Raw genomic sequence first — 14,530 nt, 5'->3', positions numbered from 1 at the left:
CCTCATTTTATAAGGATCCAGTCGGTAGATCGAGCTCCACCTTCAGCTGGGGTGACCCCACCTGAGTCCACGAGCCAGGTGCACTTGTCACGCCCTCTCTGGCCCCCTGATGGAACAGGCTTCGGGGAACCTGGGCTCCCAGCAAGTTGATGCTCAAAATCCCTGAGGGTGGGCACGAAGCAGCCACCCACCAAGCTGCCAGGATGAGCATCCGGGCCTTGAGAACTGACGGACCCTTCATCTTCTACCTGGGGAAGCCGAGGACCCACGGGAGCAGAGCCGGCTTTGCTGCAGCTGTGGACAAGAAGGAAACATGCGCTGTCCCTGTTCTCCATGGCTGGGCGCAGCCAGAGTCTCCCAAGGCCTTCTTCCCGCGTGGGCAGGTTGGATGTGGCCTCAAAGGCCAAGGAGGAGCAGGGTGCGGTGACTGGAGTGCTCAGCTCTTCTGGGCTCCTCTGCAGAGCCCAGGGGTCAGCGGGTCCTCGTCCTCCTTCCTCCTGGGCGACTACTCCCTGCTGTCCTCAAACACGCGGCAAGGTCGAGGTGGGGCTGCAGGACAGAGCAGGCCTGAGAGCCAAGGCTGGCCCAGCCCTTGTCTGCCATCAGCAGCGTGCATGGCTGCAAAGGGACCAAAGAAAAGCCAGAGAGTCTGGGCTGGGCTGGGCTGGGCTGGGCCATGTTCGAAAGGAGAAAAAGAGAGAGTGCAGCAGAGGAGGAGAAGAGGAGGAGGACGAGGAGGAGGAGGGAGAAAAGACAAGCACGCCTGAGAGCAGCTGCAGAGCTTTCTGTGGAAAGCTGGGGGCAATGCTCCGAATGCCAGTGCTGACCAGTGACCAGGAGTCTCAGTCCTGCCCTTTGCCCCTGGCTGTCTCCTGAGCAGGGTGGCTGAACCCTGGTGCTTACCCCTCTCCACCCTCCACGGAGGGGTCTGGGCCGGCAGCCTGTTGGTTTTGTTTTGTTTTCTGATTTTGCAAGAGGCTTAGCAGAAGGGAAGGAATATTAACAAGGGCAAGGCCTGCGGGAGCGGGGGCTGCAGGAGTGGCAGGGCTGCCCTGTGCTCTCAAGGGGCTGGAGAAGGAGGCTCCCTCTGGGGTCAGCAGGGGACAAGTGGGAAAAGAAGAGGTCAGCCTCACCGACAGCACTGTAGGGCCCTTCCAGGGACAGAACCTCTGGTGAAGAGCTCCTGGTGTGCTGGGTCTCTTGGGGAGCCTCCAAGATGAGACCTGCGGGCCCCAAGGTCACCTCCCGCCTACAGTGCCCATGATCCCCACAGGGCCATCACAGGCATGACCGGGCTGTGCGGCCCTGCAGACACCAGGACCCTCAGTGACCACTGACCCACCGCGCGGACCCTGCTGCCCGAGTGACATCGTCACAGAGGGGTCAGGTGCCACACTGAGGCCTCGTGCCCACATTCCAGGGAACAGCCGGCCCCGGGGCTCTTGGGACACCGTTGGTTGGACGTTGCCGTGGGGGCCACTTAGCTCAGGAAAGGGCAGTGCCATGTGTCTCTGCTGTGGTTGGCCCACCAGGAATTCAAGGATAACCACCCGCCCTGAGATCCATGAGGATGAGCGGAAGGAGAGAGGCCTGCGGGTTGGAGGAGGGACAGCTCCCAGTGCTGCCCCAAGTCCCAGGACGGAGGTGACGGTAAACATCAACAGATCAATCGGTTTGATGTTTGTCGCTTCTCCATCGCTCCTTAGAGGTGCGTCTTGGAAAATGTATCAAACCAGGCTTTTCCCAGTGTTTTTGATCTGGCTGTTTGGGAATTAGCCCCCAGGCCTGGGACACACGAGTCCTCATTAGCACTTCAGACGCCCAAGTCTGGCTTTTGATTTCTCTGCTAGGAACTCTCCCAGCAGGTAACAGAGCAGCTCAGAGAGCTGGGTGGAAAGAGCCAGCCTGGAGGCGAACCTGAGGCTGAGGACGGCTTCCCCACGTGTCCCCAGCCCGCAGGTGTGTGCAGAAATGAGGCAGACCCCAGACAGCAGCCCCCAGACCCTGAAATCCAGGTAAGATATTCCTCCTGCTTGGGACCTCATCTTGCAAGTGTTACCCACTGCAGCCTCCTGGCCCATTTGGGTCAAGCTCTTGAGTCCCCGAAAGCCGGTCCTGTATCCCTCTCCCCACGGCCTTGCTCTGTGGCTCATTCTGTGTCCCCCAGAGTGGGTGTTGGGGGCCACGGATGTCACCTCCCTCCAGGCACACAGAGTCTGTGCAGGGGTTAAATAAGCACAAGCTGACTGTGGTCAGGAGCAATTGGAAGGGGCAGAAATCCCAGGACAGAACTGGGCTCCTCTCTCAGAAGATAATAAACCACAGCAGGTGAGGAACTGACCCAGCTGTGCAGGGTGGTCAGGAGTCCAGGGTGGGGCCCTCTCCAAATGGACTCACATGTTCTTGCTAAAACTGGGCTATGGAGGACAAGGCCCAGGGGCAGGTCCCAGTGAGGACATGGGTGTGGTTAGGATGAGTCTTTTGTCACTGCTCACGCAGGGGATGCAGGGTGGATTCGGTCCCTGGAGCTGCGAGGTGGCCCCAGCCTGCAGCCTCAGCTCCCGGCTCCCCCAGAAGCAGGAGGTCTTCACTGGGGAGCAGGACGGGGCTGATGTGTGGATCCTTCAGCCCCAAAGCTGGGCACGACGGTCCCTGAGCTCCAGCAGGGTGACAGAGCGGGCCTGGATCTTTCCCTCCACGAGCAGTCGTGGGAGAGGGCACTGGTCTTGGCTTGACCTCACACAGCCTCTCTGCAAGGGCCAGTAGCTGGGGCCCAGTGGTATCCACAGGGAAGGGTGACACACTCCCAGTCAGGCCTCTCCAGCGGGAAGTCAATGGGAAACAGCGCTTCGCCAACACCCCAGGCTGCCTTTCTCAGACCAGACGTACACACGGCACAGTGCATGTTCACTCACACACTTCTGTGCAAGCACGCCCAGGTGACTGCACGGAGGACCTCAAGCACACATGCACGCATGTGTGCACCCGTACATACACACGTGCATGCACTCCTGCATGTGTGATCGCACATAAACCTGCAGGGTGGGGACACACACTTTCCTAAAACCCGAACCTCCTGTCACCAGCTCCAGCCCTGGGGAAGTGAAGCTGTTTCCTCCTCAGTGCTGGTCTGGAAAGTTCCAGAAGACCTGCACACCCTGAAGTGCAGGCAGCAACCCTGGGGCCTTGTGCAGACTCTGAGCCTCTTCTGTTGCTGGGCCTGTGAGGCCAGCTGGGCTGTTTGATGCAGGAGTTGCCATCTGGACTCCACGAGGGGCAGAGCTGTTTGATCTCTTTGATCGGGCCGTGTGTAGCGCGGGCTCAGGGAGGTCTGGCTGTGGGGGGGGGGCTCCAAAGGCCGACGACCTGGTCATTGATCAAGGTTGGGCTCTTGCAGGTGGTAGCCAATCAGCCGGACTCAGGGCCCAGTCCCCTGAAGCGGAGGAGACACAACCACCCTGCCCACCCTGCTTCCCCATGCCTGGGTCAGGTCACAGAGGGCCCTGGGATCTTAGGTATTTCACAGGCCATAGGGAGGGCAGGAGGAGCTCAGCCCAGGCGAGGACAGAAAAATGACCCCAGAGAGACTCGAGCAGGTCCCCAGTTCACAGGATCTCAGTCCCCACAGGTGGTCACTTCCTTCCTCCACCCCAGGCACCTTCACCTCAGTCCTCAGTCCACAAGGCTGTGTACTGAGTTTGCGCCTGTCAGCTTTCAGCCTGGTGTTGCCAGGCCTCCCCTGTGCTCCGTGGACCGTCAGTCATTCCGGGCTGGCCTGGCCTGGCCCTCTCCTGTCACCTGCTCCTGGGGATGGGAGGAGGCTGCGCTGGGCAGAGGCTTCTCGGCTTCTGCTCAAAGGCATCATCTGTGCCCAGGGGCAACGTGGCTCCTCCTGAGCCACTGGGACCTCCAGGCAGAAAATGCCAGAGTCAGGGTGGACAGCAAGACAATGAGTGACATGTGAGCTAGTCTGTCCTCTCCTCTGCTCTGTAACTGGGACTTCTGCCCAGGCGAAATGGCCCTGGGTGCAGATTCAGGCTGTCCCTGCTCCTGTGGGGTTCCACACCACCCTCACATGACCTCGGGTGATGGTGACTCACAGAAGGTCCGGGGCCGCCTTTCTACAGGACTCAGTGTTCCAGGTGTCCAGCGACCCTGTGAGCACTGGCCATGTCCTCGTGTCTTGTGTGGGTCACAGAACTGTGTCGGTCACAGGATGGTGTTGCCAGAAGCTGGGCAGGAGAGGACGGCAAATCCAGGCCACTGGTGACAGAGACCCGGAGAAGGGAGCAGGGGGGGAGCGTGGGGAGGCTCTAGCCTCCCTGAGCTCCTCTTCCTGTCACACAGCCGCCGAGAGGACCGGTCTGCTGTGATCAAAACCTGACTGCACCGCGGCTTCACGACAGAGCCTGTGTCTCAGCGTTCGTCTCCCGGAGGGATGGGCCAGGCCGGACAGCAGCAGCGTCCGTGCGGCCATTGGGCTCGTGCATCATGGTCCTCTGCGTGGTCACGGTGGAGCCACCAGAGCAGGGGAGGAGCGTGGAGGCAGGAGCCAACCCCAGTTCCGACCTGAGCTGGAGGCCTGGGCTGACCCGGCCACACTGCCGCAGGGACAGGGAGGGCTGTGGCGCTGTGGGGAGGAAGGGTGTGTTCATGTTACGGGGTGGCCCAGGGCCTGGCCTGCCCACTGCCTCCTCCCCTGCCTGCTGAGGCTCAGGCCTCGCCTCCTTCCCCTTCTCCAGCCGAGCAGGGACACCAAGGCTGCCAAGGCCTCTGTCCTCCACCCCTGGCTTCCCTCGGGGCCCACACTGTCCACGTCCATTCTCCCCCGGCCGCTCTGCTCACACCCTCGCGTCCCTCCCTGGCCACGGCATTGGGTCCTCCTCTTCCGTCTTCCTTCTCAGGTCCCAGCCCGAATCTGCTGCCTTCTGGGACAGTAGCAGCCCTGACCCTGTGTCACCCTGGCTCTGCGACCCCAGCGCTGACTTCCCTGTATGGCCTCAGCTCCCCACATGAAGTTCCTGCCTGGGTGACACAGGCACACTCACCTCCCTGCCCCTTCCAGTCCCTCAGTGCAGGTGTCCTGTTTGTCCCCTCCGCAGCTCCTGCCTGATGCAGCTGCCTTTACCTCTACCTGCAGGGGCTGCGCAGGGCCTGAGGACACTGTGAGGATACTGTGGGCCCCAGGAGGGAATGGCCTCAGTGCACCTGCTGTGGCCTCCGTTATTCCCCTCAGCCCGGTGGCACTGTGAGATGTAACCAGGCCGGGGAGGGGTATGATTCACAGGACTCTTCTCAGCTGCAGGAACCCATCCTTTGGGCACCATCCAGCAAGGGAGAGACTGGGCCTCTTTCCGGGGGCTGCGGACCCCAGGGTGGCTTCTGGTTTCCGTTCCAGAGCTTCCAGTCAGTGGCTCCAGAAAGCTGCTTGCTCAACCCAGAAGCTCTGACAGCCCCTGGTCACTGTCCCCAGCTGTGTGTGTCTCTCTGTGTCTCTGCCTGCACCCTGCACCCCTCCCCACCAGGGATGAGTCTGGGAAGGCCACAGCCCTTGGAAGAGAGGGAAGTGACTGTCTGCAGAGTCCCACAGCGGCCTCTGGGCGGAAGCAGTCCCCCTTGGGAGATGGCATGTTCACTCAGGCGTTAATGAAGCGGTAAATCACCAGGAGCTAATTTTCCTGAATGAAATCGCCCCTTTGATGATTTGATTTTCCAGGGCCGCTGCTTGCACAGACCTGCCGTGGGCAGAGCCCAGAGTAAGGTCCCCTCACCTGCTCACCTGGCAGGTGTCCACCAGGAGGATGAGGGGGGCCCTGACGACATTGCTCTTGATGTCTGCCTCTCCCTGCAGCGCCTTGGGCCTCCTGACGCTGCTTCCAGTGGCCTGACCTGCTGCCTGTGGAAGGGCTGGCTGCTTCCTGGGGCAGCCCCTGAATGCCGGCAGCCCAGGAGATGGGGCCTTCTGGACAGAGTGCAGCCCAGGGCACAGCAGGCAGTGTGAAAGGGCGGATTACCCCTCCCAGGAAGAGAAGGCACGAAGCCCAGGTAGCCAGCTGCGGCAGAGAGCCTGCCCCCATACAGACAGGAAGGAAGGACACAGAGGCCTGGCCAGGTGGGTGGCCTGCTGTCCCAGGGCCGTCCAGGGGGCACCATAGAGGGCTGGGAGCCCAGAACCAGTGGAGAGACTTGAAAATGCTGCCTCAAAAATCAGAGCAACATGGGCTCCAGCAGAGGAGGGCCTGGGCTGCCTGGGCCTGGCAAAGGCACGAAGCATCCTTTCTGTCCAAGACACCGAGATGGCAGACACCTGGCCCTGGAACTGGACGACAGCCATTTCTGTGGCTTCTGCTACTGCCAGCCTTACAGTCATTTACTACACGGTCTCCCAGTGGACCCGCTCTGCTCAGGGCTGTGTAAAGGCAAATCCAGATGCAGCCAGCCGGAGGCTGTCACTGCCAGTGTAGCGCTGTTGGTGCTGTCACCTGACCCACCCCCGGGCCCTGGCATTCACAGCTTACCAGCGCCCCACATAGGAGGCCTGGTCTGGTCACTCTCTGCTGGCCACCAGCCCTGGCTCAGGGCACGTGTGACACATGGATGGAGTGTGAGCCAGGAGCCAGCAAGGGGCAGGTGCCGAGTCCTCCCAGCTGCTACTGGCCACAGGTACAGAGAAGAGGCATCATGGGTGTCCCATAGGGGTTCTCTAGAGAACAGCCAATAAGATTCCAGGAGACACACAGGGAGAGACTTATTTCCAGGGACCGGCCACCGTATGCCAACATGCACAAACTCCGTTACTAAATGGCCCACCTCGTCCTCCTGTCAAACGACCAGATATGAGGAGAGGCTGGGGGTCCTTGGTGGGCTCCATTTTGCCTCCCTGGCAGCTACAGAGAGGCTCCTACTGGAGAACAGTGGGCAGGCATTTAGTGGTTTGTCCTTGTCACCTGCCCTGCCCTTCAGGTTCGGCAGGTGCTACAGGTACCATGGACGAGCACAGCAGAGCACAGATGAAGCGGACCTGGCTTCCACTCCACACCCGTGCAAAGAAACATCTGTGCACAGTGGAACCTGCCCGCATAGGTGTACACAAGCAGGCATGCATGCAAGGCACACGAGTGTGCACAGGAGCATGCATGTGTTTTTGCACACAGAAGTGACTCCAAGCCCAGGAGCCGCACCAGGGGCACCTGGAAAGCAGGCAGTGCCCAGAGCTGCAGAGCGAGGTGTTCCGCAGGCAGGCCTTAACGTTCAGTGCGAGACAAGAGTCTCCCGTGGGCTGGAACCAGGACTTCTGGCCTGTCCATCCGGGCGGAGGCCCAGGCTCCACAGCCCTCGAGTCCCAGCGCTGTGTGGAGAGGCTCGGGTCTCCCCTTCCCCACGGGTGCCTCCCTCTCTCCTGTCCACAGCCCAGCGCCTCCTGCTGGAAGTCTGTCTTGGCCAGAGTCCTCTCTCTGCTCGGAGCCGGCTCAGCCCCACCTCCCACCTCCTGTGCAGTACTCTCGTTGAATTCTGACCCTCGACCTCGGGCCTGGCCTCCCGTCTACCCCGGCAGAGGAGCACAGCTTCCTTCTCCAGGTTCTGTAGTAGCTCCCACCCAGCCCCAGCCTGGATCATGTGTGCCGTGCGGACTTCATAAGCACTCCTTGCACAAGCAGCTTGATGGTGAGCTCATCCCCCTGCAGCTTGTGCAGGACTGGCCTGGGGCTGCTTACCCACAAGGGCGAAGGGCACACCGGCCGGCCCTGGCTGGCGGACAGTCTAGTGAGCCACATGAAGCCCCTGGAGAGCCTTCACCTCCTCCTTTCGGTCCCCACGCTCCACCTGTCACTTGTGCCCCTTCCCAGGAGACCTAAGGACCCACTTTCACTTGAGTTCTTGGTCTGTTCCCTCCCACCATCTGGTAGGAGGCCACAGCTCTCTCCTGGAACAGAGTTCACATGAAGCCCATCTGACAGCGGCTGCCCGAGTCCCAGCTCAGCAACCAGGAAGGATGGAGTCTTTTCAAATAAAACCATGTTTGTTTTTAATTACTGAAATAACTTTGCCCAGCTCCCAGCACTCTGGGGTGAATAGTGTGATGCATTGTAAGGACCTGGAGGCTACCGGGGCCTGGCCTCTTCCAGGAATTGGGGGCTTTGTGGTTAGCACAGGAGCCCCAGCCCTTACCGTGAGTGAGGCTCCAGTGGGGGGCTCAGGAGGGTTTCTTAGCACACCCACAGGAGGTTGCAGAAGCAGGCCCAGACTGCGGAGCCTCAGGACACACACACACACACACACACAAGGCCCGGTCACCACCCCCTCCAAGAAGGTGGAGATCCCCACCCAAACCTCCCTCAGGGAGCTGATCTCCCTGGTGTGCTCAGGCAGGACGAGCTCACTAACACTGTCCCCCATGGTGACCTCCTGAGCTGGCTGCATGGGCCTGTCCCCTCCCCAGCGTGTTCTGGCAGGAGTGGAGGGGCACAGCGGGGCGCGGTCACTGTGGCTGCCTCTCTCCTCTGTCCCAGGGAAGTTGGGAGCTCGTGGTTGAGGAGCAGCACCCAACTCTCCCGGGCACACACAGCCCCCAAGTGCACACACGACACCCTCCCAGTGCCCGTGAGCACCCGTGTTGTACTCCACCCGCACACTGAACCTTGGCTGTAAGGTGCTGCTCCATTTCCTCCTGCTCCCGACTTTGCTCATCCTGGCTACAGAAGGAAAACGAGCTCGGATGAAGATGTCCTGACTCGGGGTGAGGCCCCGCTCCTGTTACTCACTGCCTTCTGAAGACTTTAGCATTCCACAGGCTCCCTCCCTGCTCCTCCCAGTCCCCACAGCCCGGGTTGCATCCTTTTCATCCCTCACATTATTGCTCACGTCCTCTCTGAGCTATTGTGGCATCCGCTGTCCTCCTGAGGCTGAGTGAGGTTTTACAGAATGAATGCACACGGCTGAGGTAGATATTTCCAGTGCAGACCCGCGGCAGCTGGCTGGGGACCGGTGGCTTTTATCACCCAGGTGAGTGCACACCGCCCGCCCCACCCCCCGAAACCTCCCAAACTGCTTTTTCTTGATCTCTCGGTGATGATTTTGTTCAAAGACTCTTCTTATATTTGCCCTTTGGGGCATTTTTGCCCATGGTGATCTCTTTATGATCACAGGATTATAAGACCCAGTGGAATTCACCCAGTGGCTGACCCTCTGTTGCCAAGCCAGCCTCCGAGAGAGCAACTGCGCTGCAAGGGGCTGTTCCGGGCACCCGAGGTCACCTGGGGCCGGCCTTCCCTCCTAGGCCTGGCAGGGCGCCCAGCAGCGAGTGCTCCCGAGTCTAACCACAGTTGCTCCTGCTGTAAGTGTCACTGTCCTCTTGGCGGTTCTCCTGCTCCGCTTGCGCAGAGGGTCCAGCCTGGACTGGCAGCTTGGAGAGTCCAGAGGCGGGGGAGAAGAGCACGTCCATTCTTGGGGACTCAGCGTCCCCTTCCCAGAGACCTGGCTTGGGCTCTGGGCTTCTGAAAGCCCTCCCAGCCCACTTGGCTCCCCGCTGATCCCTGCATCTGGGCAGTGGACGTCCACCGGCCCCAGCTCTGCTCCGTCCACCCACTACGGAGAACATTCACTCATACCCTTGGCTGTAGGTGTACTTTTTTCCTTCTAGCTCTGAACTTGGGGGAAAAAATCTCCAAAATATGAATTATGTATTGAAAATTCAGGCAGAGCAATCACGGGCAATAAATAATTCCAAGCTACAGACACATTAGTTAGCTGTACAATTCGCTTACAGGAGAAACCAACCATCTCATTAACAACAAGCAGAGGCAGAGCCTCTCTAATGTGGGTTCCATCCAAGGGTCGTGCCTCGGGGAGGGACTGGCCACTCCCTTCTCCACACAGTCCCCTCCCTGCTGCCCCTACAACGAGTCTCCGGTTGGAAGAGTTTTCCACAACCTGCATGGTTGGACTGCGAAGTCCAGGCTCCTGCTGGGACTCCAGAATCTTCCCAGGGATAGGGGAAGCTCCAGGTGAGCATATAAGCAATGTGTAGTTCACCAGACACGCTTGAGTACTTCTGCGGACCCTTGGCCTCCAAGCTATTTGCTGTCATCCTGGCCATCGAGTTGGCTGTGATGTCCGCAAAGATGTCTGGAAAGATGATTTGCTGAGCAAGGGTGGACCCTGAGATCTTAAATATGCCCACTTTCCCAGCGTGTCCTGGCAGGGGTGGAGGGGCACAGTGGGGTGCGGTCACTGTGGCTGCCTCTCTCTGTCCCAGGGAGGGTGGGAGCTCCTGGTTGAGGAGCAGGGCCAGGAGCAGAGGCATTTCCCAGCCCATCTGGGGTGGCCGCTTTCCTGCCCTGCAGTTCCCGTTCCTGAACCCTGCGTGGTTTCTCTGCCTGGGCGCCACGATGCTCTTGATGTGAAGGTCCTCGTCAGATTTTGGTGCTGTCACACAGGACTGTTACCCTAGCCCCAGCTTTCCCGGGACACACAGAGCTCGAGTCTAAGCAGCCTGCCAGGGTGCCGGGGTGTGGGGGATGGGGACGGGAAGCAGAATGAGACACACCCAAGCACCCCTGAACCACTTCGGACCCCCTCCGGCTGCAGCGGTCCGGAGGTGCCTGGCTCACATGCCGAGACGTGGCCCTCAGAGTGGAAGGGCCGGGTGAGGCCCCACGCGGTTCGGCAAACTTCCGGCTGGCCTGCCGTGTCCACACAGATCTTGTCTCTGGGGAGATGGGGTGCAGGGGAGCCCCGGTCAGCGCCAGGCTTCAGGTGTACAGCAAGTCCCAGGATCAGTGGTGCCTGCTGTCTCCCTCCCTGACATGGCGAGACCCTACCTCGCGGGTCCCACATGGGTGGAAGCACCAGGCTCCTGCCTGTGTCCCTGGCCACATGGTGGGCACCAGGCAGGAGCTCAGCACACAGACCCGCTCCTCCCTCCAGCAGAGCGCACGCTCGGCATTTTAATGCCTTAAAAGCCTTGGCTTTCTCTTTGCATCAGTTTCATTCTGACAAAATATTAAAATTAAGCTTTGAAAGCCTGCACCACGGTCTGGACCCCAGACCAGGCTAGCAGAAGCATGAGCTGCTTCATAGCGGCTTAAATATTTAAAGAGACTCTGGGTAGCAAAGAACTCGCAGGAAGTGTGGGGCTGGAAGGCTGTGCTGCCGGGGGCTTCTGAGGGCTCCGCAGGAGCCAACCAGCAGAGGCTGCCACGTCCTGGGCAGCAGCAGCAGCAGCAGGGACCAGCATCCATGATGGCAGTGAGGCTGCCTCTGCAGCCACCTGGCCCAGCCCGGGAAGGAGGCCCCATGACAGCGGATTTTACAGAAGAGGAAGTCAAGGCCTGGGAGATCGAGCCACCAGCCCCAAGTGGGTGCAAGCATTGTGTGGGACACCTCGGCATTCACCTTTCCGCCTACAGTTTGAAGAGTCCCAGAGCAGTACTGCTGGAAGGAAGGGGCACGGGACGCTTAAATCCAAACCCCTCCTCTCCCATGAGGGAAACTGAGGCCCACGGAGGTGGGAGGAAGGCCCGGTAGGGTTTTGTGTCTTGAGTTTGATAAGTGGGGTACAGAGTGGGCCCCAGACCATGGTGGCAGGGAGGTGTGAATGGCTAGACAGGCCACACATTTCTCCATACTTGGGGAAGATCAGGAGCCCAATCCCAGACTGTGAGGCTGGGCAGGCAGCTGGCCTTGGCCCTGGGCAGTGGCAGTGTGGACAGACACCTCCCAGGCCACATGACCCGGGGACAGGATCACATGAACACAGGGCAGGGAGCCCCTGAGCCAGCCACAGCCACTGACCCTCACCTGAACAATGTGCACACACGCACATGCACACACACGCAAACACACGTGCACACACGCACATGCACGTGGGCTGCCCTTTGAGCCAGCCTAGTAGGCTCCTGCATCTGTGGACATCTGCTACAGGGTGGGTGATGCTCCCAGACCTCTGTGCCGAGAGCACACCCCTGCTCTGGCATGACAGAAATTGCATGCCAATTGCACTGGTGCAGGCGACAGATGAAGCCTGTGTTCTCTCAGCCCAGGGCACACTGCAGAGTCCTGCCTGAGCTGGGAAAGAGGGGCCTCACAAGGGAGCAGGCTGGTGAGCCCAGTCCCAGGAGCTGCGGGGCCCTGCCAGGTAGTAGCCCGGCCAGGCCATCTACAGGAACAGGTGAAAGCTTCGATCTGCCCACAGAGCCCAGGGCAGAGCCAGCCTGTGGCCTTCTGTTGGCAGCAATGGACAGCACCTCTGGGCCAGAGCACACTGGGGAGCTGAGAACCTCTGGCTTCATGGGCATGGAGGACCACTGGTGAGGGAAGATACAGCTCCCTGCCGCACGGCTGTGCAAGTGACAAGTGTCCTGCAGAGCCTGTCTCCGCTCTGGCTCTCCTGACTGATCCTTTATCTCCTTGGTGGCCCCTCTGGTTCCTCTTCCCTCCCCAACTTCATCTTCAAAAGGTCCCAGGGCTCAGCCTTCCTCCCCTCCCTGGATACCCAGTGAGGTCCCCTACTCCACGTCCTCAGGATGGAGCCCCTCCTGTCCCTTGCTCAGACACGCCAGGCTTCAGGACTCATTCCCAGGATCGAGCAGGCACCGACTTCTGGGGACAGAGCAGAACCTAAAGGGAGCGCAGAGTCACTCGGATTCACGCACCCCAAGTGTGGCCGCTGCGTGTGCCGGGCTGGCAGACGACTGGCTGCCCTCCGAGTCTGCCCTCCAGGGACAAACACCAGAATCTGAAGTACTTGGTACAAGGACTCTGGCCTGGCTCCTAGTCAGATCCGAGAGCCGACCCCAGAGACACACACGCCCCATCGCCAGGAGGCCGCCTTTGTGTAACAGTCTGTATAAGCCAGTGGGGGAAAGCGGACTTTGGAGGCTCTTAGAGCCGTGTGCAGGGACTCTGCCCAACAGAACCCAACCAATTGCCCTCCGGGGACCCCCCCAGTTGCCCTCGGGTGTTGAGCCGAGTGGCGGCCCCAGTGGGCGATGCATAACTTCTACCTGTCATTGTTTCCCTTTGCTGTTCTTACTGCTTAACCTTGTAGCAAAGTTATCTTTACTTTCACCTGCGTGTGGTGTGGTGTGACTTTCACGCAGGACCGAGCCTCCATCTCACCAAAGCCGCGCCCTGAGCTTGGTACTGACCCTCACTACAGCAGGAGCTGAGCGCTCTTCTGCCCCCGCCCTGGCCCTGGCTGCACCCCGGCTTCAGGGTCTGCTCCGATGCTTGCACCGAGAGCTGGCCAGGCCCCCTCTTCCTGTCCACAACAAAGCCTGGAGGCTCAGCTCAGCTCAGCTCTGCTCTGCCTTTAACACATGGTGCACGCCAGCCAGCTGCCCTGTCCAGGCCGCCAGCACCTCTTCCAGAGCACAGCGTGGCCCCAAGAGTAGCACAGACTGGTCCTCTGTGCTCCCACATCCTCAGCCCACTTGCTGCCCACTGCGGGAGGGAAGCCCGGGGAGGACCCCAGAACCCCTGGGGCTTTGCAGGATGCCCTCTCTTTCCTGCTCCCTCCAGACCTGCAGCCCTGCTGCCCATGGCTCCTGTGGCAGCTGCAGCCAATCTGCACACATGCAAAGACCTTCAGACACATGCCAGAGCCGGAGCGAGCACGCTGCTGGAGGTGAGGTCCGAAACAGGGCTCTCTGCTCTCCTTTGGTGCAGCTGTAGGGCGTGTCCCTTGTCCCTCGGAGGCTGAGGCAGGATCTGCACCAGCCTTTCCTGCACGTGCATATGCTGCATCTCCGTGCCTGTGGCTCTGGTCTCCACTTCCTCTAGCACCAGCCCCACTCCCCCTGCCCCGCAGAAACCGCACGGTCGGTAAGATCACGGCTAAGCCGATGCCAGCCAGGGGGCGGCAGGAAGGTGCCACTAGCAGATCTTGGAGCACAGACAGCCTCTGCCAGGTCTTTGTTGTTACAGGCTCTGCCCACCCTAGGAAAGAAGGAAAAACGCGAGCTGGGAGCAAGACCTGCCCTGTCGGATGTCCACATACAACGGCCTTGGGCGTCCCGGCCCCAGGCCCCTGCGTGACCCCACCCGGCCCCACCAGGATCCCCTGCCCTGGAGCCCAGGCTGGCAGGAGGCAGCTTGTAGGTGTTTGGGGGACTCATCCATGTGAATCACAGCAGAACAACTGTTGCCAGCCTGCGCTGCTGAGCAGCGAGCCTGCGGGCAGCCAAGGTCTTCTTCCTGCTCAGGCAGGAAGGGGTTTAGTGAGGGCTACTGAGGCCCATGAGCCCTCTGGCTAAGAGCGGCATGCAGCAGGTTCTCTGCATGAAGCCTGTGGATGTGAACGGTGCTCCTCCCTCCCTCTCCCGAATCACAGCAGAACAACTGTTGCCAGCCTGCGCTGCTGAGCAGCGAGCCTGCGGGCAGCCAAGGTCTTCTTCCTGCTCAGGCAGGAAGGGGTTTAGTGAGGGCTACTGAGGCCCATGAGCCCTCTGGCTAAGAGCGGCATGCAGCAGGTTCTCTGCATGAAGCCTGTGGATGTGAACGGTGCTCCTCCCTCCCTCTCCCCCTGCCC

The 14,530-nt window shown here is 60.3% G+C and overlaps 1 protein-coding gene across 1 annotated transcript; it reads left to right on the top strand.

Moving 5' to 3' along the window:
• The first annotated feature begins 203 nt into the window (after positions 1 to 203).
• Positions 204 to 6,097, top strand: LOC104851699. Its single transcript, XM_010608989.1, has 5 exons — positions 204 to 383; positions 1,312 to 1,650; positions 1,953 to 2,015; positions 4,348 to 5,654; positions 5,852 to 6,097. The coding sequence occupies exons 1-4, from the start codon at positions 204 to 206 to the stop codon at positions 4,708 to 4,710; spliced, it is 945 nt and encodes a 314-aa protein (XP_010607291.1). The 3' UTR covers positions 4,711 to 5,654; positions 5,852 to 6,097.
• The last annotated feature ends 8,433 nt before the right edge of the window (positions 6,098 to 14,530 follow it).

The sequence above is a fragment of the Fukomys damarensis genome, unplaced genomic scaffold (genome assembly GCF_012274545.1).
Source record: "Fukomys damarensis isolate Sample0158 unplaced genomic scaffold, DMR_v1.0_HiC HiC_scaffold_36, whole genome shotgun sequence".
NCBI classification, from domain to species: domain Eukaryota; kingdom Metazoa; phylum Chordata; class Mammalia; order Rodentia; family Bathyergidae; genus Fukomys; species Fukomys damarensis.
The sequence above is the reverse complement of the archived record's forward strand: the minus strand, read 5'-3'. Positions and strand labels throughout refer to the sequence as shown.